This window comes from Aulonocara stuartgranti, assembly GCF_965226115.1.
Source record: "Aulonocara stuartgranti genome assembly, chromosome: 2".
Lineage (NCBI taxonomy): Eukaryota > Metazoa > Chordata > Actinopteri > Cichliformes > Cichlidae > Aulonocara > Aulonocara stuartgranti.
This window is the reverse complement of record NC_138940.1, coordinates 12,559,545-12,585,073: the sequence shown is the minus strand read 5'-3', so window position 1 is coordinate 12,585,073 and position 25,529 is coordinate 12,559,545. Positions and strand designations below refer to the sequence as shown.

Sequence of the window (25,529 nt, the reverse complement as noted above, 5' to 3'; positions counted from 1 at the left end):
GTGGGTCTATACGTTCCTCCAGGTTCATTGTACAACTTGATTCAGCCCGATTCATTACTTGAAGGTCACTAATGTCTTGACACATAAACACACACCCACAGTGTATTGAATTAAATATTCATAATACTGCGACTGTAGCAGACTATTGAGGCGCATTCAGGTTGAACAAGAAGAGATTTTTTGCGCGTTGACCTCCAGACGGCCGTCTGAGGTTATTCACCTCAAACAACAATGAACTTACTGCAGAGATGTTAGCTGTATCTAATTCCGTTTATGAGCCTTTATATTCACTTTTGATGGCATTAGAAATGCCTTAATATTGAGCCTGAATGGACCTTTGGTGATTGGTCACTCTCAAGCAGAGCAATCTCAGGTGATTGTGTAGTTTGCATGTAAAATTAAAGCAATCCAATGAACTTCAACTACCACATTTACAATAAAAGTGATTATAAGTCGGATTATAAGTTACATGTTTTTTATTTTGCATGTTTTTATTATGATTATCATAATTATTATGACAGTTGATTGTAAAGTATATACAGTAAGAACCCTGTGCAGAAGTGCGTATAGTGCGGTGGTTTACACATTCGCTTAAAAAGCGATCTCCCAGCAGGAGATCAGATTCCTTTGGGGTTGTATCAGGAAGGACATCCGGCATCAAACATGTGGAGCTTTCCGCTGTGGCGGTCCTTTGTCAGTGAGGGAGCAGCCGAAAGTAGCTTTATGTAGAAATACGCAGAATTAGTTGTAGATAATTATAAAGACATAACGGCACGAGCAGTGCTGTAGGAGGGGCTCCAGAGTCACACCTGTAAACAGCCTGTCCACATGGCTAGCTAACAACTGCAATGCAAGTGAGCTGTGGCTCTGTGAGACCTCTTTCGGTCACTGTATTCACAGGTGCCTGAGGTATCAGTAATGAGGATCAGCATGTATACTTGCACAAACACTGCATGTAAAGCAGCAGAAATGTTTGGAGGGGTATTTGGATCAGAGCTGTAGACATGGGCTACACCAGAGTGACAATAATCAAACACGCGGAGTGCAAAAGAATAAACAGCCATGAGAGCATGGAGAGCTTCAGCAGCCTTTACCCACATTCCTGTTTTATCCGCACCTTCTCAGGTGACGACGTTTAGAACAATGGTGCAAAAGTGCATTTCTATGAATCTTCAATATTTCTTTGTACGGAAAATTCAAAGCCAAAGACTCACAAGCTACCAGTAATAGTGTAATCATTTAAATGACTGAGGGTGCAAGGCATACGTGTGCGTTCATGCAGAACCTGGCCTGACAGAAATGTGCAAAACCGAACTCGGTCCACCTGACTCAGGCCAACAATGACAGAACAATTAGCAAACGTTAACGTGAGCTTTTGCAAACCTCGGCTCAAGATAGTTTTATTATTATTATTACTTTATTTAAACTGCTCGTTAACAGGAATTAAACTTTTAAATGAAATCGGAAGCTAGCTTATCCAATTAGCCTGTCTCAAACTGTCATGGCTGACTAAATTAACAAAGTTCACATAATCTTATATATTCGTGTCTTGATTTATAAAACATGTAGTTCTGTTTCTGAATTTCTGTTCATACCAAAATGGTTGTTTGACTGAATCCAATGTGATCAGCGAGACTCAATGATTTGGTCTTTTTTTTAACAGCTGTATATAACTGTGGCCATGTGAGTTTATGAATGGTGCACTTATTTTTTTTAAAGATATTTTCAAACTGATCAGTGAATTCATTTTGCGTATTTTGCCCCCACATTTTTTTTAATTAGCTTCCTTTTTTAAGCATCATTTTTCCTTCAACCAGCTTTCAATTACTCCTACGTTTTTTGGCATTTTTTTCTCATTTCTGAGACATTTTGCATGGAATGTGATATCTACGTTGCGTTACCTGAGGTGTAAGACGTCCGTATCTATCCTCTTGTAGGTGGAGCGTCGTCAAGCACCCAGCTGGAGAAGGGGGCCGGACATAAAAGACTGCCTTAAGACAAAACTAAAGACACAAAGAGCATCTAAAGCTTCTTTTTTTTTCCTCCTTGAATTTACAAAAAGAAAACCGATTCAGTCCTCAAGCTTTTTCTGTCTCTGCTTCAGTTCTGAGGATTTTTTCTCTTCCCTCCTTGCCTGTGGTGGTTGTGAACTGCTTTTTTTGCTTCATGTTTCACTTCGTACAAGTTCCCATCGAGGAGAATCAAAAAACAAAAACCTGATTAAAGAAATATTTTTTGGTTGGAGAAATTTTCCCGAATAACGAGGAGTTAATCATCTTTGGTTCCTCTGGGATCTTTTTTTTTGTTTTTGTCCCTCCTCATCCTCGGTAGGTCACTTTTTGGGGAGCGGATTTGTACCTTTTCGCCTACGCTGCACTGTTCTCTTTGTGGATGTAACTGACGCCTAAGTGGACTCGTCACGATCGCAGTGGATTATTGGCCTTTTGTGGGTTTTTGCTCTTGTCGCCTCTTTTTATCAGCTGGTTTGAAGCTTCTTTTCTGTGTGAGAACTACACATTGTTTCCCAAAAGTCACATTTTATGGGCCATATTTGAACTTTATTGACCTTTCTCCAAAAGTTGATTCTGTTCATCTGGACATAGCATTTTGTGGGAGAAAAGTTTCGTCACTCATCCAAGTGACTTCTTCAGTCTCAGCTGACTGCAGGTTCCCCCAATCTTATAAATGGCTCGTCTAGCACAGCACAAGAAGTCTAAGACCAGGCAACAAAGGAAGTTTGACTTACTTGTTGTACGTCGGAAACCACCACAAAATATGGAGAGTGTCCTCAGTGACCAGAAGAGACAAGGATGCAACACCGAGGATGTGGATAAGTGGGTGAAGAATTTGTCTGACAGACAGCTCACCAAAACAAAGAAAAACATCCTTGCTAAAGGGTTGGATTTTGCTGTCACACCAAGACAAATCCCACTAGTGGAGCTGATCGCAGCCACAGAAACAGCAATTCGTAACAACAATATTGCAGAAGTGGAAGCAGAGCAACTACGGACGAAAGTTTCGGCCTGTCTCAGCAACGCAAAGCCCCCAGCATCCAACATCACCATGGAGGAGAGGAAGGCACTCACATCACTTAGTGATGACAACAACATTATCATCCTTCCAGCAGACAAGGGTAGGTGCACAGTACTGCTAAACCAGAAAGGCTATCATGAGAAAAATTTGTCACAACTCAGTGACGAAAATACTTATGAGCCCCTGAAACGAGACCAAGGAAGTGGCTACAGGAAGAGGGTGATAGACTGTCTGAAGCAGTTAGAACAAGACAAGGCTATTGACCGGACCTCGCATCACAGGCTATACCCAAGAGAGTCTACACCAAGTCTGTATGGTTTACCGAAAATACATGAACAGGGTGCACCTTTAAGACCGATTGTCTGCATGATCAACTTGGTCACCTATAACATCTCCAAGTTTCTGGCTTCGATCCTCAACCCGCTGGTGGGCAGCTCTGAACACCACATCCAGTTGTTGAGAAGGTGAGAAATGTTATTATGGAGTCAGATGAAACAATGGTCTCGTACGACGTTACATCTCTCTTCACTTGCATCCCAGTCACGGAAGCGTTGGAGGTAGTCCGTAAAAGATTACAGGATGACACCAACCTCAGCAACAGGACCACTCTCAGCATCGACCAAGTGTGTTTGCTTTTGGAACTGTGTCTTCATTCCACCTACTTCACATACAAGGGTCAGTTCTACAGGCAGAAACATGGGTGCGCCATGGGCTCCCCAGTTTCACCCATCGTGGCCAATTTGTACATGGAAGAAGTGGAAAAGATGGCTTTGCTATCCTACCCTGGAACACCACCAAGCCATTGGTTCAGATATGTGGATGACACCTGGGTGAAAATCAAATCTCAGGACATACTACATTTCACAGATCACATTAACTCGGTGGACCGACACCGTCACCAGGGAGGATATGAAAAGTGGCAGGTTAGCCTTCTTAGACTGTGAAATTTCCATCAGTAATTTGGGACATCTAAAAGCTGACGTGTACCGTAAACCTACACATACGGATCAGTATTTAAGGTTTGACTCTCATCATCCACTGGAGCACAAACTGGGTGTCATCAGGATGCTACAACACAGAGCGAACACCATCCCCACTGACACAGCGGCCAGGGAGGCAGAAGAACAGCACATCAAGAAGGCCCTGAGTAAATGTGGTTATCCCAGCTGGACTTTTGTCAAAGCTGGAAAGGCACCTAAAGAAAGCTCCAGCCGATCCAGGAGAGAAGGACAACCGCTGCCCAAGCGAAAACCTGTAGTGATCCCATATGTGTCAGGAATATCAGAGCAGTTAAGATGCATTTTTTCTAAACACTGGGTCTCTGTGGCTTTTAAACCCCAAAACACGCTGTGCCAAAAACTGGTCCACCCCAAGGATCGGGTCCTCCAACACAAACAGAGTAACATAGTGTACGCTGTTAAGTGCCAGGAGGATTGCCATGATTTATACATCAGGGAAACCAAACAACCTTTGGCGAAGCGGATGGCACAACACAGAAGAGCTACCTCATCAGGCCAGGACTCTGCAGTCTATTTACACCTACAGGCCAGTGGACACTCTTTCAATGATGAGGATGTACACATCCTGGACAGGGAGGAACGCTGGTTTGAGCGCGGAGTCAAGGAGGCCATTTACGTGAAAAGGGAAAGACCATCTCTGAATCGAGGAGGGGGCCTAAGGGTACATCTGTCACCATCTTACAATGCTGTGATTGCAGCCATTCCCTAACTCTCTGTGAATGGTACTCATAGCCATTGATCAGTGGGCTTTGGTCAGTGGGTTTTGGTCAGTGGTTGTTGATCAATGGTCATGAGAATTTGCATAATTACAATTAAGGAACTGACCTCCCAGCCCATTGTTCCTTCAGTGGGCTGGTTTCAGTCATTATGCAAATGAACTGTTTATAAGACTGGGGAAACCTGCAGTCAGCTGAGACTGAAGAAGTCACTTGGATGAGTGACGAAACGTTTCTCCCACAAAACGCTACATTCAGATGAACAGAGTCAACTTTTGGAGATTTACTTTCCTGGATGATTGAGAATGCATCAAGAAGATTTATTGACCTTTGTTTCCTTTTTCTGTAGCCCCCGTGCCTGGAGTTGATGAGTGACAGTCAGGGTTCGGAGGACAGGGTGATTGGCAGATAATCAGCCAACCTGCTTTCTCTCACAGGCCGACAGAAAGGCTTGTCAGGGTGGACAGAAACTCACTCCTGCCACTTCACTTCCTTTATAATTGATTTAGAATTGACTGGCCACACTCTTACATTCAGATGTCCTCTTGTTTGTCTTGTAAACTGGAGTCAGATGATAAAATGAAAATCAGTTTAATCTATGTTTCCAGTGTAGAAGTTGCGGCGAGCTCAGAGACTGAAAGCTGGAGAAAACTGCTGCATGAAGAAGAAAGGAAAAAGACGATGCATTCATTCATTTTTTTATTCAGGTTACTGATAAAGTTACAGGTCATTAGGTTAAAATTCAGAGAAAAATAAAACAAATCTTTGTATAATTACAAATTTACTAGAATTTATTGATTCTTTCTTCTTTTTTGCACATTCAATTTCTGTTTTATCAAATGAGACATTTTTAGTAAAGTCAATGGACTTATTTGAAGTTTATGAGCATTTTCTTATAATTGGTTGATGAATTCCTGAAAAACCTTTCGATGGAATTAAAACAGCAGCTTTGTTCTGCTTCCGGTTGCTGTGCTGAGCAAACGCCATCATCCTGTATCTAAAACCAGAACTATTATTATTATCTAAAGAACTACAAGCACCAAAAGATAACTGATAACTTTATCATAGTATATACTGTGTCGCAATACATAAATATTCAGACGCGATCATTCTGTCGTGATCTCTCTGTTTAAAGTCTGCTGCTGCTCCATATCCAAACCACAGTCAGCTCCACGTCCTCCTTTACCCCTCCTGTCCAAAAAAGCTCATTTTAACAACAAATAGCTTGGAGATTTCCTTTTTTTTAGGCCATTTAAGATTTAACTGCCAGTGAATCCTGTCATTCAGGCAGTTAGACTCCTTATCGACCTGTTAATCAAATCATTAACGACTGAAGCTCTTATTGACCTGCCAATCAGAGCTTTTCTTTCTTGTATCTTCCAGTAAATAGACTTGTGTAGGACTCAGCTGGTTGGTTGGTTAGTGCTACAGCTTAGTAACAAATGAATAACAGCCGAAAACCAGGATTATTTGTTTGTAAGTACAAAAGTGTGTTTATTCTGACTTATAGCGGTATGTTTATGGGATATAAAGTTGTAAAATGGTGTATGAATTTGAATATTTGTAGTGATCACTGGTTTGCTGTAGAAATCCAACAGAGCAGCTCAGTGGCTTGCTACTGTACCTGTGAATGTACTTTGTATTCAGAGGTTTTTATTAAAATAAATAAGTGCTGATATCATGTACCGCAGCTTTACTTTCTCTTTTCATCTGTTTTCTGCACGTCTGAAGCCAAAAGCAACACACACACACACACACAGAAAGTTTGCTCTTGTTCCTGAGCACCTTGTATGAGACACCTTAACGTATCTATTTTCACGGGAGACCTCAGCGGGGATATCATATTGACTTTGCTTCCAAAGTTTTAATTGCACAATTATGTATCATCTCAAGCTGCTTGATTATTGATCGTGGAAAGCATAAACATGTTTGCAGTGTTGATGAGTAAACCCTCTCTAATGAGCCTGCACTCAGTAAACTAGCTCATGTTTCTACATGACTGTTGTGGAATCTAAAGTAAGGCCCAATCTTCTTAAACCTTTCCGAAATATTGATGATTATCCCTAACTTATTGACTTCAGTAGAAGGCATCACCCCAGAGAGTGTGCTGAAATGTTTCTCCTCCTTCTAAGTGAAAGGCGTGAGTTCTCACACCAGTACAAAGACGGGGAACTGTCCGCATCGGTCTCATCAAGTTAAAAGAATTTCAGCTGATGCGAAGATCCAACAATGAGCTGGTTTAAGTTAGATCAACAGGTTCAGTCAACTCAAGAATTTTCCCACCATTAGTTGCACTTCAAGAAAAACTCATGGTGCAGTAATCTGAATATTTGGTGTCAGTGCAACACTGACTCCATTCTTTGAGGGTTGTGATGCTGCGCTGTAGGGTATTGTTTCATGTACCACATGACTGTGAGGGATAGAGATGGACTAGCTCGTCGTTAACGTGGCCCATTGGTTCATAAAGAATCGACCACTGGGGCTCATGCTTGATATAGACCCGTTCTTTGACCTTAACTTTCAGTGTTTGTTCTGGCAATTGAACAGTTTTTAAGAATAAACTCAGAGGATCAAAGGTCAAAGGATGTGAAATGCAAACATTTCCGAGCGTTCAAATTGACCTGGAGATGAAAAGAAAAGGACAGTGACTCAGAGCGCTTAGTCTTTTTTTATCAGTATAATTAAATATCATGCAGTCACTGAGGCTTCACCGCAGTGAAAATAGCTTCGTGTGTGTGTGTGCGCGGCTGTGCGTGTGTGAAGTTTCTGTGAAATGTGTGTCGTTGCAAACTTTTTGAAGTTTGTGTCTGCTCACTCAGGTACGCTGCTGTCATTTTCTGACTAATTTTCTCCTTCAGTGACAGCTCTACACCTGGTTACACACACGCGCACAAACGCACACACCCCTCTGAGCCCATATACGTGAGCTGCTGTCACTTGGACTATGTGACTAAATTTCTATCAGCTATACTGTGCCTGTGGGTGCACAGTTGAGTATTCTAGCTGACTTTAACCTGTTGAGAATCCAGAGATTTGAACCCGAGTGGGGTCACTGATCTCCTGAACTCTGGTCCACCTATCGTAGGTGCTGTTTACCTTCAGCTCAGGTCAGAAAAAAGAATGACAAGCAGTAGATTTATCAGCCGTAAGCCGTCCACACCTTTGCACAGGTCACTGACATCCACGAGTTTTAGGTCTGTGGTATGCAAAACGTGCAAAATAGTTTTTTCCCTGTTTTAGATCAAACAGATGCCATGAAAAGATTCATATTATATTTTTTAAATGTCTTTCCCTGAACATGAAGGCAGTTTTGCACCAGTCTTATGTTACTGTAGGCTCTTTATAAAACACCTGCAGGAGGCTGTTTTGGTGATTTAAAATAGAACTAAAGTTTCGCGTCTGGATGAGGACAAACTGCACTTTCCTTACAGGTCACACTCATATTACATTAGATTGGAATGAATCATTTTCAGCACAGAACTGAATATAATTAGTTAGTAAATAGACATGTTTTTATATACTAATAGAAGCCAATAAAGTAAATAAAGCTGAAAACTGGACGTTTTTGGAAAACAGTACATGTAAAAATATGTCGGGAGTCTCAAAGATTTGTATATTTTTCTCATGTACTGTGGAGCTTTGCTTCTCACCGGTTTTACACACCAAGCACATTGTAAACAAAATGACAGGAAATTCAGAATTTTTCAGATCTGAATTTGTCCTGTAATGTACATATGCACCAAAAAAATGCACTGAAAAAAAAAAAAGAACTAGAGTCGACATGAAGCTTGTCCTGATGTTTCTAAAGAAGAATAGCTAGAAACTGAATCTCTGGATACACCCAGTTCTCAGGAGAAGGCAGCGGCAGGGAGATTTTCAGGAGTTGAAGCTGTTTCACGGCCGCTTTCGTCCGTACTTCAGGATGCCGGTGGGGCAGTTTGAGCTGAGGAAGCAGAGAAATCATTTCAGAGAGTAAATAACCTCGAGCAGCACCTAGCTGTGTGTCTGAGGTCAAATAGGATTTCCATCATCAGTGCACTTGTTCCCAAATGCTGTGGCCTGATTGGTCAGGTCTGGTTATTTGCAAACAAAAATCTAACTTGGTCAGAAAAAATAAGCACTGCAAGGTCGTCCTGTGAAATTTGGCTGCATTAAGAATATGCGAGTCCGAAATATATTTAAAACGCAAACTTTACGCGTCCGGTGTCTGAAGAACTTTACACCATGAATAAGCCTCAGCTATAAAAGCTCGATGAAGCTGTAAATATTACATATTCCATGTATTCCACATGCATGATGGTTTCTGTGGCTGGTTCTGTACAAAAGAGCATCAGCGCATGTTCTCCCTCAGTTATTACATAACAGGAGCTAAAATTTACATAATTATCTAGCCAACCAAAAGTGACAACCATATGTGGTTTGGCCTTTCGACACACTCAGCTGGAAAAGCCACGTTATCTCTCTGTAGACTCTCACCATTTGTTGAGCTACCGCTGGTATACTGGCCTGTGATTGGCTCAGATGTTTCCATCCAGTAATCTGACTAGCTGAGAGCAAAATGAATCTCCACTGCACCTTTGAATGTAGCACCAGCGAACTCACACAAACCAGAATCGCACGTGCACCCAAGATCTGCCGCTTTGCACGAGCCACTCTCTCTCTTTTTTTCTTCTTTTTTTTTACCTCGACAACCGAGGCTTGTAATCTTGCAAGTCGAGCGTGTGAAAAAGACCAGGATTAATCAGTTTACCGCCCCACCAGAGAGAGGACACGCTGCCTTAATAAATAAATATGAATAAGCTTGTAGAGTTTGGAACAGACCATTAAAAAGTCAGAGAGAACATGGACCAAAGTGAAGCTCGAGGTGTGTTCAAGTGAGAGGATCAAGGAGATGTCACAAGTCGCTTTTGGATCAGATCCAATTATGTGAGGCTGATAGCGGCGTGTATGTGTGTGTGTCGCCCTGGAAGTCTTTCAGAGTGTGGTCGTCTTACCTTATCTTTTGTGGTAAATAGACTGCTAAAGATGCCGTGCGTGGTTTTTTTGTGTGCGTGTGAGAACCAGTCCATACTTGGTGCCGCTGTTATATTTTAATTAAAGCCGAACAGCAGCCTTAATTACTGCCATGATAAACAACACCTCTCTCTCTCTCTCTCTCTCTCTCTCTCTCTCTCTCTCTCTCTCTCTCTCTCTCTCTCATCAAAGCACCGACAAAGCTTCCTCAGATGTACACACACACACACACACACACACACACACACACACACACACACACACACACACTCTCTCAAAGCCTGCGGTTGGTCTCGGTGGTGCAGCAGAACTGTGTTTATGGCTGTTAATGAAAACTGAGGCCAGAGTCCCAGAATCCCAACGCTAATCACCATCTAACTCTCTGGACAGGAGAGGATGGAGGGAGAGAGAGATGAAGGGTGGGAGATGGAGTTTTTAGAGACCACGACACATGAGCGTGTTCATGTCTGTACGTGTAGAAACAGATAAAAAGTGGCGGTGCAGTCATCCGTCAATTTGCTATGATTACTCTGCTCGCATGTATTGCAAGCGTCTGCTCGGATTACTCATCTTGTGGGGACCCGTCTTCCTTCTGAGGACGAAAATGTAAAGATCCCACAACTCAATCACTCTTGTTTACAATAGTTAAGATGAAGGCTAAGTTTAAACAAGCAGTAGTTATGGCTAAGGGCAGCGTTAAGTCCTCTGAAGTGATGGAAGCAAAACTGTGTGTGTGTGTGTGTGTGTGTGTGTGTGTGTGTGTGTGTGTGTGTGTGTGTGTGTGTGTGTGTGTGTGTGTGTGTGTGTGTGTGTTGGTGCAGAATGACAAAGGAAAAGTCTAAAAAAGTCATGAGCTCTGCAAGCATGGATTCAGCTGTGCATGTAGGTAGTGTTTGTGAGCCACTTTGCAATTTCCCTTCAGTTTTATTCATAAAGTATGATTTTAAATCAACAGTCACTTTTGATTCTTCGATAAACACACCATTAGAGAACGAACCCTAGCAAACTTGTTGGTGACAGTGGGGAGGAAAAACACGTTTTGTGTGTAACGGCCTTTAGAGTTAGGTGAAATGTTTCAGTGGACCATTTCACCTATCACCTTGGGTTTGGTGAGGTCTGAGGCAGGACTAATGTAAGGATTATGTTGCAAGACAAAAGGTCATCACAGTGTTTGCATGCAGGGTTAATATATTTATGCACTGTTTTCAGGTGTTAGCTGTGGATGAGAAATTAGCACTTTGCAGAATGTGAGGCCCTGCTCTGCTGTTTCCACACAGAGAATCTGAAAATAACCCAGAACAGAGAGTTTATTAACCACACACAGACTCACTGAGCTCAAACAGGCTGGAGAAAATGGACCTTATAAAGCGACACGAGCGCCCAGAGAGCACTGCGAGTCTGAGTGGAGAGGGCAGCTGGGAAACACTGAGATGTACTTCCTCCTCTGAGACAAATATTCCTCGTGGCAGGAAGTAGTTTTTCCTCACATTTCCACATTTCAATGACAGAAAAAATTTTATTGCCCAAAGCAAAACTACGAGTTTAATTTACTTCATCTCATACGCTCTACCACACATTACATACCACAAATAAGTGCTATCCTTCTTACTCCACATACAGTATAAACAAATAACCATCTGTAACCTGTTAACTGACGCCACGCTGCGTTTCATCGTGGCAAAATGTCTTCCTGGAGACACCCACTGTGGCAGGAATGATCACAAAGGCTGAGTGCTTTGGCCGGTGATTAAATGTCTGACTGTGGACACATTTGGTCCTCAGTGAGACGCAGCAACACTTCACTGGTGTGTAGTTCAGATCAAAATGATTGTGTTGATTTTAAACATAATAAATGGGCCTGTGGCTGTTATCCACTTTATTCCTTCTCACCTTTTTAAATGATATTGGTGGCGTGGCTGGTGTGATTCCATCACTTTGTCTTGGTTAGCCTTAATTAAAAAAAACCTCCAGCTTCGTCTTGTTGTTGTTGTACAAATACGTTGATTGGATGTGAAAATTCATCTATGAGATCGCTTCTGTGCAATAGCTGACTGAAGCACCAGTCTTTGGAGCCTTTGATCAGTTTGCATAGATGACATCCTTTTCATTTTATATCGTATTATTATATCTTGAATCTGGAACCATTTGTATTTATTGAAGTCATCAGGTGGGTATATCATGCATCACATTGTAATGACAGAAAAGGGAAGCAGCTAAAGTTTTACATCGCCCTTTTTTTTTTAACAGCAGGAGCTGTTTTGTTGCTCTGGTAGGAAATGATTTAAAATGATTTAACACCTTTTAAATCATGATGCTCCGTAATGTCAAATTGTGGCATTGTGCCATAAACGTGACATGGCTGCTAAATACAGCTGGACCTAAAGGTCATTAACGGTATAACATAACGTGAACCTGCCTTATACATTTAGAAGCAATTTATACTTTCCTTGCCTGAAGAGGGCAACATTCTCAGGCCTAAATCACCCGTATTGCGTCTTCATGTTGAGACTGTTTGTATTGTAATGCAGATATAAATCATGTTGCTTTGGCAGTAATGTTCCTCGGTTTGGATGCCAAAAACAAGATTTGATTGGATCAAACCGAGGTCACGATTTCAAACCCATTTCTAATAAAAAAAAATTCTTCGACTGAATTTGTGGATGAAGAACTTCTGAGACTGTAAAGTATCGTCTGCTACATTCTTTCAAAGCTCAACCAGACTGTTTCTGTTAGCAGCAAGCCAGCACACACACACAGAGACACACACCTACAGGTTCACACAAACAAAAGAAGACAAAGATACAGAGATTCCAAATAATTACTGAGCCCAGAAGTCTGCAGCAGCATAGAGCCAGCAGTGCTTCAGTGTCTGAGCTGTGTGTACGTGTGCGGTGTGTACCTTAATGAGGAGAAAGAGGGCAGACTGGTTTATAGAGAAAACCTTCCAAATCCCATTACTGCACTGGTTAGTGTGTGTGTGAAGCAGTGCATCATTGTATGTGTACTGGACTGTGTAGTATTAGAAGGTTCTCGTGTGTGTGTGTGTGTGTGTGTGTGTGTGTGTGTGTGTGTGTGTATTTACAGTAAAGTCTCTGTGTTGCGTGTGTGTCCCATTCTGTCCTCAGTAAATAGTGACTTCTCATTAAAGCTTTCCGCTCTGCTGCCGGCGAACGCCGAGTCCTGGTACCTGGATAATCCACTCCCCAACGCGTGCACACACACACACACACGTACACCTACACACACACAATATACAGTATACACATGAACACAAGTCTTACTACCCTGCTAACTTACAGTCCTTACATCAAATCTAACTAACTATCTATCGATATATAAAAACATTAATTAAAAAACAGGGAAAAAGAACTGAGGAAGTTGCAGAGGAGGAGGAATGAAGAAGGAAGAGAAGCAGAGGGAGTGGGTGTATTTGTTGGTTTAATCCTCTCCTATTAGCGGCTCCTCTGTGTGCTGTAAGGATTAGCCTGTTGTCTGAGCTCCAGCAGGTCGGGGAGCAGGGGGCTGTAGCCTCCCCAGCAGCCCAGCCAGGAGCCTCCGACGACGGGCATAGCGACCCACCGCGGGTCCGCTCCTCCCCACCTCCGCCCTTGAGCTCAGAGAGGATTCGGCATTAGTTTGTTTGTTCAGAGCCTGGTGCTGAATAGTCAATGAGGTGATGGATGAGAGTGCGTTTCCCTGGGCAACAGTTTAGAGGCCCTCCCCTCAATTAACCTCTTGGCATGGCTCACATGCACACGCAAAGAAAAATCACACGCGCACGTATTCCGGAGATAACTTGCGCATTGATATGCAAGATCCGAAGTCATACAGCCCATGAACAGACCAGGTCAGGTTGTGGCTGCTGCTCATAATTCACAGCACACAGGCCAATATGCGCACACACATACACACACCAAAATGCGCAGCTTAGCGGAGGATGCTGTATTTACAATTCGGGTCACACAGGCAGAGATAAAAACACACTGAGGCGAACACGGGTCAGTGGTGCTACCGGTGCTTCTAATGCAGAGCACACTCCCACACACACACACTCATGCTCACAAAGTTTGAGGACAAGGCATTACTTGTGATGTTTATAATGCCAAACACACACACGCTGCCCATTCACAAGACAGTAGATAAGCTGTAAAGGAAACAACAGGGGATGAAACCTGCCTGAACTTCATGTTTCAAAAATGTTTTACATTTGTTTAGCTGCTTTTGTGTGATTTACGTCTGCCATGTAAGAGGACAGCTGAGCCGTGCCTTTGGTGTAAATTCAGGCTGATATTAACTTTGTATAACCCGAAGCATCTGATTGGTGCATTAATGGGTGTGGTTGAGCCTGTGAGGCAAAACGAAGGGAGAGAAAGTGGGTGATGGACTGCAAACGGCACGCAGGCAGGCCAGCTTTCACATCACATTATATCACCCCACTGTGTTTATGTGTGTGTGGGATGGTTTGAGGAGATGTGCATGAGTGTATACATGCATTAAAATGTTTCTGTGTGTAGTTTTGTGAAGAAAGGGGAAAGGGTTAGGGGACATGACTGTGTGTCTGCTGCATGACTGTGTGCGTGCGTGTGTGTGTGTCCAGGGGGAAGATCTTCTTCTGCTCCAGTTATAGCGGTCAGACACCAGCACAGTCCTCCACGGTCCACTTCCTGTCCATTTCCTGTTGACCTCTGACCCCTGCTGGATGAGTTGAGGTCCTGAGGGTTGTATGGTTGGTGTGTGAGTGTATGTGTGTAAAGGAGGTTTTTCAGATAAATAAAATAAACAAAAGCACAAAAATATGCCCATGTGAGTGCGATATCACGTATGCGATGATTTAATATTATCTGTATACATTTCCTAATACATCATAATCCATAAGTCACTGGGCTCCACTCTGTGGGATTAAACTATTAAAAGCACATTAGTGAGCCGCAGTTTGGCACTGGGTGGCATGTTCCTTCATTAGCATAAACACACGCTGTTATACACACCCCGTACTCGCTAGAGCAACAAATGTGAATTAAAATGCAGCTGAAAACAGCCCCAGTAACATTTGTTTGAGTAACCCTACTTACTCAAATAGATGCGTGTTAGGCTGTTTTAAGGATATTGTTTGAAGGAAGGGACTTTTTTAAAGTACCTTCTCCTGGCTCTTTGCCTTATTTATGCTATTACAATGCAATATGCTTATAATAAAGCATCTGCAGCCCCATTTTAAAAGAGAACCGACAGACTATTAAGGCATAACATTAAAACTTGTGCTTAACATTGTGTAGGACCTCCTTGAGCCACCAGAGCAGCTATGACCTATTGGAGGAAGAATGTGGCACATTTGCGTGCTGTGATGTTTTGCACCCAATAATGACACGTGAGAGATCCCTGGTTTGATCCTGGAAGGTTACCAGCAGAAAAATCTGTCAAATCAAACATGTAGAGTTGCCCACTGTGGCGACCCCTTGTGGTAAGCAAGTAAAAAATAGCTTTCTAGGGTATTTAGCTTATTCAGTCTTAGCTTTTGGAGGTCTCTGTACTCTGAGGAGTGAACCTGTGTATACAACTCGTAATGTTTTGAGATGGTAATGTCACTTATGTTGCGTTCATGTGGCTGTACTGCAGTGATGCTCCCAGTGTTCTGGTTTAGCTAGTACCTGATTAAGACTCCTGTAGTAATTAATGGCTCCCAGTCAGTGTTCAATTGGTTAAACCAGTGTTCCTGTCCAGAAACTATTTAATCTTCCCTCACGTCATTTCAAAATGTTTGAAATTTAAAAAATCAAATCAAACTGTTCAGATTTCACGGTGCAGCAGATGGTCCTGTGGGTTTCGTGGACTGAGCTTGTCTTGGATGCTCAGTTGGATCTGGGTGGGTTGTAGGCTGGATCAACACTTTGAGCTCTTCTTCATGTTCTTTTGAACCACTGCTGGGCAGCTTTTGTAGCACGGTGCTGCACACGGTCCTGCTGGGGGAATGCCTTTGCTCCAAACCAGCACACTCCCTCAGGACAAAGTTCAAGTTGATGTCAAACTAACATCCACGTGAACGTTTGCCAGAAGAGCATGGCAAAGTGAGGAGCAGGCCAGTAACAAATGCTCTTGCATTTCTATTTTAGCCTGTTTTACACTGAATCAGTTTGTGCTTTAAGGTCATGGGGTCAGGTGAGATACATACGTGTACATGTGAGCTGATGTTCTTCTCGCTCTATCCCATCCAAACATATTTTTTTCTTTTCCATGCTGGGTTCTGTTACAAACATCTGCATTGCTCTACGATTGTGACCGGACTAATCACAGTTTACAGCACCTAGTCTTGTGATGTGTTTGCTTTGTATCCCCTTTGCTCTAAATTGCCCTCCTTTCTTCTGTGTATTATTTGGAGGATACAGCGATTTTCTGTCTTAGCAATTATTGATTAGTCTTTGGCAGAAAATTCAGTCCATTCCTTGTCTCCTTTTTATAACAAAGATGTCACACGTGCTGGTTTCAGCTTTTTGGATGTCTTCTTTTCTCAGTTTGATGTCATTATGAAATGATTCTTTTGGTTTTTACCACCTTTTTCTGTTTTTTTTTAACATTTCATAGTCGAGACATGGATTCATTGAGAAAATAAGCAGCAACCTTAACTTTGCACTTTTGTACTCCTGGTTTCCTGCTCTTTAAGGATCCCGCAGTAGCAGGCTACAGCGTACAGTATCCCAGTCGTCCATTATTATTCCCAGTTGCTCTGCTCCTAATTTTTCTCCTTTTGTGTATCCTCTCTTTTCTGCCTCTGCGACCTCCTAATTTCCCCACAGGGATCACAAAGTTTCATCTTCTCTTATTAGACTTAATTTGCACTGTGTATGTGTGAGAGTGTGTGTGTGTGTGTGTGTGTGTGTGCGCGCTTTCATTCTGCTCAAAGACGAGGAGACGCAGCCATGCGGTAAATTGTCCTTGTCATCTGTGTGTCACCAGCAGAATCTGTAACCTTAACAAGGACTGCGTGTCCGCTCTTTTTGGCGCTCAGTGGCGGGGCCTCTGAGGGCCACCGTGCAGCGTCCTCATCTCACAGGCGGGATGCCGGCAACCCGCCGGGACTCTTCCCCTCGATATGGAGGGCAGGACGCGCCAACGCCCTCAGACTGTGTCGCTGCTAATTAGGGAAGCTCTGTAGACCCGTTCGCTAAGTGTGGAGGCTTCTGGAGCTGCGCTGGACTTTGGTTGCTAAACATGGTGATTTGGTGCCTTGCTCAAGGGCCTCCTAAGTACATACTTACTTCTTTAAGCTTCTTTAAACAAGATTAAATTTGAACCTCTTGAACCTTTTCTGGCCAAAAATAAAGCTTACTTTGTCTTTACGACTGCCATTAACAAAATAATAATAATAATAATACTAATAATTACAAAAAATGCCCATATTGTATATATAATCATTGTGTCTCAGATTTTGGGTTATTTGGGTTTAAATTGCTTCTCTAATCGGCGGCTTGAGATAAGCGATGTTTTTAGAAAGTGAGCAGTTCACGCAGCCATTTCTGTTGTTTCCACCAGCCCTAACACAACAACAGACATGCTGCAGTGGGAGGTGACAGCAGCAGGGGGAGAAGCCGGCTGCCACTCTCACAAATGTGCATGAATATTTTCTGCAAAAGTCAGAGATTTTATTTCTGCTTTGCAGTCATGTCTGATCAGGCAACCAAAGAAATTACAGCAAACCTTAAAAAGGACAGTGTGTTTGAGATAAACAATGTTTAGACCATCAGCTGCTGCTTGATTTCATGTGACCCAACAGTTTTCGTCGCAAGCCACAAATGGCTTTATCTGGCAGCAAGATATGAATCCACTATACACACTAAACGATATGAGCGTGTGTTTTATAGAAGCAGGCTTTAGCAGGGCTGCTGGGATGAAAGACAATGCACCTTTCAAAGCAGCTTTCTGGTGACCTTTACAATTTTCATCTTAAAGGAGAATTCATCAACAGAAGATGATATCTCAGGTTTATTTACACAAATGAATGTGAAAATACGTGCTGAATTACGCATACAGCACATCTGTACAGCACATCTGTACAGCACATCTGTATAGGTCGTCTTTACTGTAAGGTTTTTTTTTTCATCCGCAGATAAGACATCTAGGCCTACACTGTCTGTTAATGCTTGGTGAAAATATGGTCATATGTTGTGCAGATGTGTGTCTATAATGCAAACAGAGTCTATTTAGTTGCGCTTAGTTCACCTCTCTCTCTCTCTGTGGCTTGGCCTCCCTCACCCTCTTCTGTCACTCATCTCCTTCAGAGAACCACCTACACAAACACACACACACTCACTCCTTCATACATCTCCTCTCTGCTATTTCATTCTGGTTTCTCTCCTTCAGTCACTTCCCTGGATTCGTTCTCTTTGGCCTCTATCCTGGCCTTCTCTCTCTCTCTCTTATAGTATCTTCTTTGTAAGCGGATCCTCTGCCCTGGCCTGCATTTGCATGGGCGGGAGCCAGTAAGGCGTTTGGCTCGAGGGGATGACTGAGAGAGAGGAGGAGAATCTCATTTGCATATATAACGAGGCCTTTTCTGCAGGCAGCCAGGGGAAGAGAAAACACAGGAAAATGGATTTATTTATGTATGGTTTTGTCAAAGATTTCCCCCAGCAGTTGAAGTCAATCCAGGAAGCCAATTATGCGTTGGATTGTGAGTGCGAGTTGTGAGAGGAGATCTCGCTGTGCTGCTGCACACCCCCAAAGAGCGGGCTGATCAGCAGTCGAACTGAACCGAGGATGATGATGGTGACAGTGATGGTGAGATTCGTGTGATTCCAGCATTATTGCGTCTTTTCCGTGTCTCTTTCAGTTGCTATCAAAGCGGCAGCCTTTCATCTGCCGCGTCCTATTCTCGCGCCCGTCTCCAGGCCCGTTTCTCTGAGAGGAGCTCTGGGGCGATAACTACCCACCTTCCTCACTTTCTTGTCTTCGCTGTAAATGTCAAGAAAATATTAGAGGAAAAAAAAAAAGAAAACTTGCCGGGAACCAGAGGGAGAACAGAATGACTTCACATCAGGACAACGATGTGCAAGATGTGCAAGAGGGTAGCTCCTCTTTGGCATCGTCACGAGTCTTCTTTTTTTGTTTTTATCAGACAGGACTAAGAAGAAGCAGTGGGTGAAAAAAAGTCATCGCATATTCCCCCGGATTGTGTGCCTCCCCCCCCCTTTTTTTTTTTTCCTATTCTAATCTGCTATGCAAAAGAATTAAAGCATGGAGCCGAGCTGTTATCTCTTGCACACAGCACAAGAAAGAGAGAGAGGGAGAGAATAGGCTAACGCTGAATAATGAATCAAACACACTCCAAAGCCTTTTACATTTCCTATACTTCACCTTAAATATTGAGAGGCCTGCTTCCCAGCCCACTATTCCTTTCAGGGAAACAGAAAAGTGGAAACTTTCAAGATGAAGAGGCGTGAAGACCGAAGGGTCTCTCCATCCTCTGTTTGCTTCTTTCCCTGAGACGGACTGATGTTGTTTTGTGGTTTTACACGCCACTCGCCCGCTGACATTTTGCATAATGCGGACCGAGCGACTGCCGACTGAGGATGATCTAAGCAGCTGGACAGCTTGTGATGAATGCTGGAAAGTCACAGCGGGGGAGGGAGGGGGCAGGGTGCTGGCTGATGGATCGGCAGAGAGAGCTGCTCCAGCTTGGGGTGCGGAGACGTCAGGAGGAGTTTGTTTGCTGGGAAAACTGTGAACTTCATCAGGTTTCTTGCAGTTAGAGCAGTGACTCCCAACAGAGTCGGAGCCCAGGTTTTAGGAATTCTTATTTTAGGAGTCCTGCAACGCGCTTCCTGCTACCTTTTTAAAGGTTTGAAAAAGAGACGTACTGTAGCTCTGCTTAAAATGCTACCGCTGCGCTAATGCCGAGGTCTTTGCTGTATTGTCTGTTCAGGATTTTGCACATTTACAATGCTTCGTTCTTCAGTGGTTCATCCTTGTAGCAGAGCAAGATTTGATGGTCTGCTGAATAAATGATGTGCATGTGGGTGATACACTACATATATCGCAGGCAGTGGTGATATTGCTTTACATTTTCTTTACTGCATAAAATAAAATGGTGGTGGAGAGACCACAGAGAGAACCAGGCTTGGTTAATGTTAAGAGAAACCAAACTGTTTCCCCAGCTGCTCTGACAGATCGATCACAGCCCAACACTTCATTGAAGTTGTACGACGTTCACACTGAATATTCAAACCCGAGACGCCGTGTTTTTATGGCTGCGCCTCGTCTCTATCAAATAGAAATATTATTCATGCCTTGATCACCATTTTAAAAGTGTTTGTAGAGCCTCAGTTATCGAGGTCACAGGTTATTTAAAAGTATGCGGTGAAAATCAAACGAGGTTACAGAATACAACAATACTCCCTGCCACACTAAGAGTAAGTATTTCTAGCCCGTCGTCTGTTCCTGAGCATGAAATACTCGTCAAAGCTGAAGTCATCTCTGAGCTTTGGATGTGGAGTTGTTTGGTGAAGCGCCTTCACACGCTGGTCACAGCAATAGTGAGTCTGTTCTTAAGCACCCAGCAGTGCAGTGGTGGATAAAAGTCTTGCACAGAGCTTTGGAGACCAGCAGACTGGCTGTGTGCTGTCACCAGGATGCCATGTGAACAATATGATGCAGTGCAGTACTGAAGGCTACTGTTATTATGTTTGTGCTGGAGCACATTCTTTAACTCACCCCTGTTGCAAGTAGACAGAAGTCACAAAGAGCTTGTTTGAAAAAAGGAAAATAAATGTTAAAAACAACAAAAACTATCCACGGCAGCCTTGTTTTTAGGTCTCTGGTGAAGCTTTTATGCGTCGTTCTCTTTGTTACTAACATCGTTGTCACCATCTTCCCTGTTCAGGTCAACTTTTCATCTAGTCAGGATTGAGCCTGCACACAGAGTCACTGGCATCAGGCTCGACACTTCAGGAATTTGGAAAACTGCGCACAAGTAGTCACAGTGTTTGAGTTCCTACATTTCTCTGCAAACAGACAGTAACAAAAAGACCTGCAGCACTCCCACTAGTGACAGACTCTTGGTGAGGAGCTCTCATTGTCACATTTTATGCTCTGGGAACCCTTGAGCATCATTTTCAACATATGTATTTGATGATGTGAACAGGCACGTTTCAACTCAAACCACAATGTGTTCCTAATCCTAACCAAGCAGCTCTGATGCTTAAACCAAGTCAAATAATAAAATAATGAAAATTAATAACAAGTAAAAACCAAAGTGCAGAAATAAAACAAGCAAACAGTTGGTTGACAGTCCTGTAGTTTAAACCACTGTCACTTCCTGTCTCGTCCACCTGCAGCCACTGGTTCATGGAGACTCTGATGGCAAAGGGCCTCCTGTGTGCATCTTTGAAATGTCAGACATTTTTGAAGCCCTGTGATGAGAACGGGTTGGTTTTTCAAATCCACTTCAGAGTTGTCATTATTCGGAAATCATACTGACATATTTGGAATCTTCAGTTGTGTCAGATCTCATCAATAATTAGTTTTTGCCCAAGTAACTCAGAAAGACTTCATGTAGTTAGAGTGTAGTTCCCAACACTTCCTTCTTTTGCCACAAACACAAGCCCACTAATCCCTTTATGTATATTATTCACTTGAACTGAGATGGTAACTCATTGCTGCCCACAGATAATTGGGCATGCCAGAGAAAAAGAACGAGGAAGATTTAAGCTTGCATAAAATGAAGAAAGATCACAAAGTAGTCCCTCACTGTTGTACTCACTCACATGTTGTACTTTAAAGAACGGAACTCTGAATTCGTTATTTCAGAAACAACTAACCGTGCACGTGCTCCCACGTAAGTTTGCAAATTATTTATTGGATGTACTGATGCACAGCCGGTCCGACTGTACGCTGGCGCTGATTCTCCAAGTTTCTGAAACTCAAAATTCCGAAGATATTCTCTAATTCGGTGTTTTAAAGGTGATGGAGAACACTGTCCATCCATAGGTGTTCATTTGAGTTGACTGAAAGTTATGAATTTTCATCTTTGATTAATTGTGACATGGTGGATGAGAGGACTCCCATCAACATACAAATGATTCACCATTGGCTAAATGGCATTACAGGGACACACCAGCAAAATGTAACTAACAGCAGAACAGAGTGACCAGCATGTCCCAAGTTAAGCCCCCTTCAGTCCAGTGAAATTTTTTTTCATTTTATTTATATAGCACCAAATCCAAACAATAGATCCTACAACAATAGTCCCACAATGTGGAGCAACTAAGAACTTATTCAGTCCGATTCAAGCTCCGAGTAGAGCACAAATGATGAGTTTAGGGTTAATAAATCTGAATCTTTCAGGCTGAGCCTAAAAGCTTTTTTTTCTTTTGTCAGACAGATGCATCTTTGGAGCTCAGTCAGCAGCCCCGCGAGCAGATTTTAGTGAAAAACCGTGAATTTTATGGTGCTGCCTGGTTGAATAATGGCTGATAACAGTTCACGGAGATAAGAGCTGATACAGTGGCACCTAAAACTGCTGCTGTTTAACATATGGCTAGGTGCTAATGGAGCCCTCCAGACGCTCCTGTCTGTATTGTTAACTGCCAGCGGTGAACTTCCTGCCATGGCAGCAGTAGCGAAGTGAGACTTCACAGCTTCCCAGAGAAGATAATCTGATGTTAATTACCATGGGGTGCCAATAAATCACTCACAATCATGTCATAAACATGAAGGGGCCCTTCATGCATCATTATAGCTTTGCAGAGATGAGCGAGCACAAGCCTTTCGCCGCGACACCCTCCGCTTTGCATAAAAGTCCCTTCATTATCCCGCCCCGTCATTTCATGCACATGACAGTGAGGGTTTTTCTTTAACAGCCTCCACCATGTCTTTCACTCACTCTCGTCGCCGATGTCAAATTATAACGTGCCTCCTGACTGAACTGAGGCTTCACGCAGAGCTCCATAAAACAGCGTTAATGTGGGCAGGAGGACAGAGGCTGGAGGTAATCATGGATTTTTCAGCTCTTTATTTTAATTGATTGTTTAATTGATGCATTTAGAAACATTATACAAAATGATTTTGCATTTAAATCCATCCGAGGATAGTTCTTTCCCAGCATGCACTGGGTGAGAGGCCACGAGTCTTTCGAAGGGAAAAACTCTTTGATCATAAAATTATAGACTGCCTCGCTAAAGTCGGCAATCCAAATAATCAGTCGGAGAGGGCCTGAAATAGAGGAATTTTTTGGCTGTGTCGCTAAAGTCGGCACAGCACAGGATTACAATGGCGAAGGCTTCAAATCTACAAACCAACTGTAATGGAAACAGAAAAGGGTGAAGCAGAAGCAGCTCTCAGCTCCAGTGCCGAATATGAGAGATGTTGGCTAAACTACGCCTGAACCAGACCAGTACGCCTGCACCGCTCACCATCTGCCATCCATTATAATCACCACGTTGGCTGACAGCAGTGGGATTTTAAAGATTTTATTACTAAACTACCAAATGATTAGGTCCAAACTCTGAAATCATATTTTTAAGCATCAAAGATTGTGTTAGATGCTGGTAGTGTGATGAAATTACGAGCTTGACAGGCTGTTACAGTTTAGATTTCATCTGGAACAGCTGCTATGCAGGTACACTGACACATTGTTTAAATGGATGACTAAGAATATTGTGCTGTTATGTTTTTACCTGCATATTATTCTATGTAACTGACAGAGTTCCGTTTTTTGCACAGTGCATCTGCACTGGAGATGTTTCAAAAGCTGCTCAGAACAACTCAGCCCGAAGAAAAGTCTTCAGTCTTTGTTGCAAAGGTTTGCTGACTTTGCCCTGAAATACATTTTTAAAACCCTTTTCCCACCTCAGAGTTATGCTTGTACCACCATATTTGTTGATGAGGAATTCTCAGTTTCCACGTCAGGGTTGTCAGAGTGCCACAACTCTCTCTTAAAATATGAAGCTGAAGCTCATGTTTTATACACTGTGCACCATGTCAGAAAAGCCTTAAACCTGCATTCTGTCTGATGGCCAGCAGGGGTCGACTGTTTGCGTTCTGATTGTAGGTCAGAGTCGGCTTCGCGTAACTATAACAGGACGTGCATGTAGGCAGGGCTAACTTGTGGTTGGCCTCTGTGACCTCACTCATCACATGTACTTTTGAAACTGCAGTTTTCCTCTGAAACCCCTGGAAAATGCAGAGTATGGGTCTTAGGTTGGTTGTTTTGTCCACTCCAGCTTTCAAGGTCAAAAATGAACCTTTAATTCATGTTTTTGTGAGCTTTGACTAAATAATTCCACAGCCAAGTAAACATGCTGACGGTCTTTTAGCATTTTCACTCAGTTTTCTTTGCTTTCTTTTATGGAGTCATTTAAAAACACCACAAAACATTGCATTGACCGACGGTTTAGATGGATTCAATGTCCTTAAAAGACCTTTAATGTATCATAAAAGCAAAATTTATAAACATAAACTTGAATGCAGAAGAGTCATTAGCTTTGGAAACTCGACGTTTACCTAGAATGTTCATAGAGCACAGATCTGAAATTCCGAGTGAAAATACTTTTTCAAGGCTTTTTTAATGTCAGGCTTTCATTTCTTTTTCTGTGTGTTTGTTTTGGTTTTTCCTTTATTTGTGTGTTTGGCGCGCTCGCTCCACACAGAGATTTCATCCCCACACATCACCCTGCTCTAAGGTTAAAAACACAAAGTACATTTCAAATAATTCCCCTCCCTCGGTCCCCGCTTCCCGTAAATCTCCATATCTAACAAGCATGGAGGTGACTCTGACAACCTGGCTCTGGTCGGTGCCAGCCAATTAGATCGGTCGAGTAGGATGAGGGCGCCCTCGGTGTCCTCGCAGCAGCATCTTGAATCTCACACCGCTCCATCCGTCTGAACATCTGGCTTGAAGCTGCGTCTGCCTCCTGCAATGTTGACCGTGCTGACGGGTCCATTAGAGACTGTGTGCGCGCGTGTGTCTGTGCGTGCACGCCTGCGTGTGTGTGTTTGAGCTGATACAGGAAATGACACGGCAGCAGCAGGTACACAGGCTCTCCCAGAGCACTTGTCCAAACCGATCAAATGGAACCTGAACTAAGCGTGAACGCCGGCAGATCCGTGTTCGGGGACTCGATCAGCTGCTGCTGCTGCTGTTGACGATGATGACTCACAACATGGCTGCCACAGGCAGAGCTGTTTAAAGACACCTGAGAAGAAGAGAAAAATGGATCTGATTGGTCTACGTTTATATATTGTTGAGCTGTGTTTTTACTGCAGGATTTATTCTTAACTTTAAATTCAGTGTAATGTAATGTTTTGATGGACAGCCAATCCTAATCCCATAGTTTCTGTGAAGATGGGATCCGTGTGGGGGTTTCTAAACAACAAGGCTCTTAGGTAAGCCATCGGAGATCGTTAAATGTGAGTGAAATTCAGCAGCAACAAAAGACTGTTAGTGATGTAAAGCGGGCGACTTTGTGGTGTTAAAGAGTGAGGAATCCCACTGACATGAGGGGATATGAATAATTTAAAGGTTTATCTATGCAACAGGAGCCTGGACTGTCCAGGCAATGAACCATCAGCTGCAAAGCAATGTGAGAAACTCTTTTAATGATAGTTAAGAAGATATGCGTTGGACTGAAATTAGCATTGACACGTCTCAGTGCATCATGATTGGGAGGATATCTTTGCAAGCGCAATCATCATAGCAGCAACAACCAATCACATACAAGGCACAAAAATCAGCCTCGCTCTGTCTGGACTGCACGATTTG

At 42.9% G+C, this 25,529-nt stretch overlaps 1 protein-coding gene across 5 annotated transcripts in view; it reads left to right on the top strand.

Moving 5' to 3' along the window:
- The window catches only part of LOC309716895 (protocadherin-1-like), a 236,757-nt gene that overhangs the window by 172,545 nt on the left and 38,683 nt on the right, over positions 1-25,529 (top strand). The window contains exon 5 of one of the 5 annotated variants that reach the window (XM_082551008.1): positions 5,118-5,158. The exons of 3 other annotated variants lie outside the window; for them this stretch is intronic. In XM_082551008.1, the coding sequence (XP_082407134.1) occupies positions 5,118-5,143 (26 nt within the window). In that variant the 3' untranslated portion in view covers positions 5,144-5,158. Of the gene's footprint in view, positions 1-1,937; positions 2,153-5,117; positions 5,159-25,529 lie in introns of those variants that run through there. One more of the 5 variants, XM_082551006.1, reaches the window with a different exon arrangement.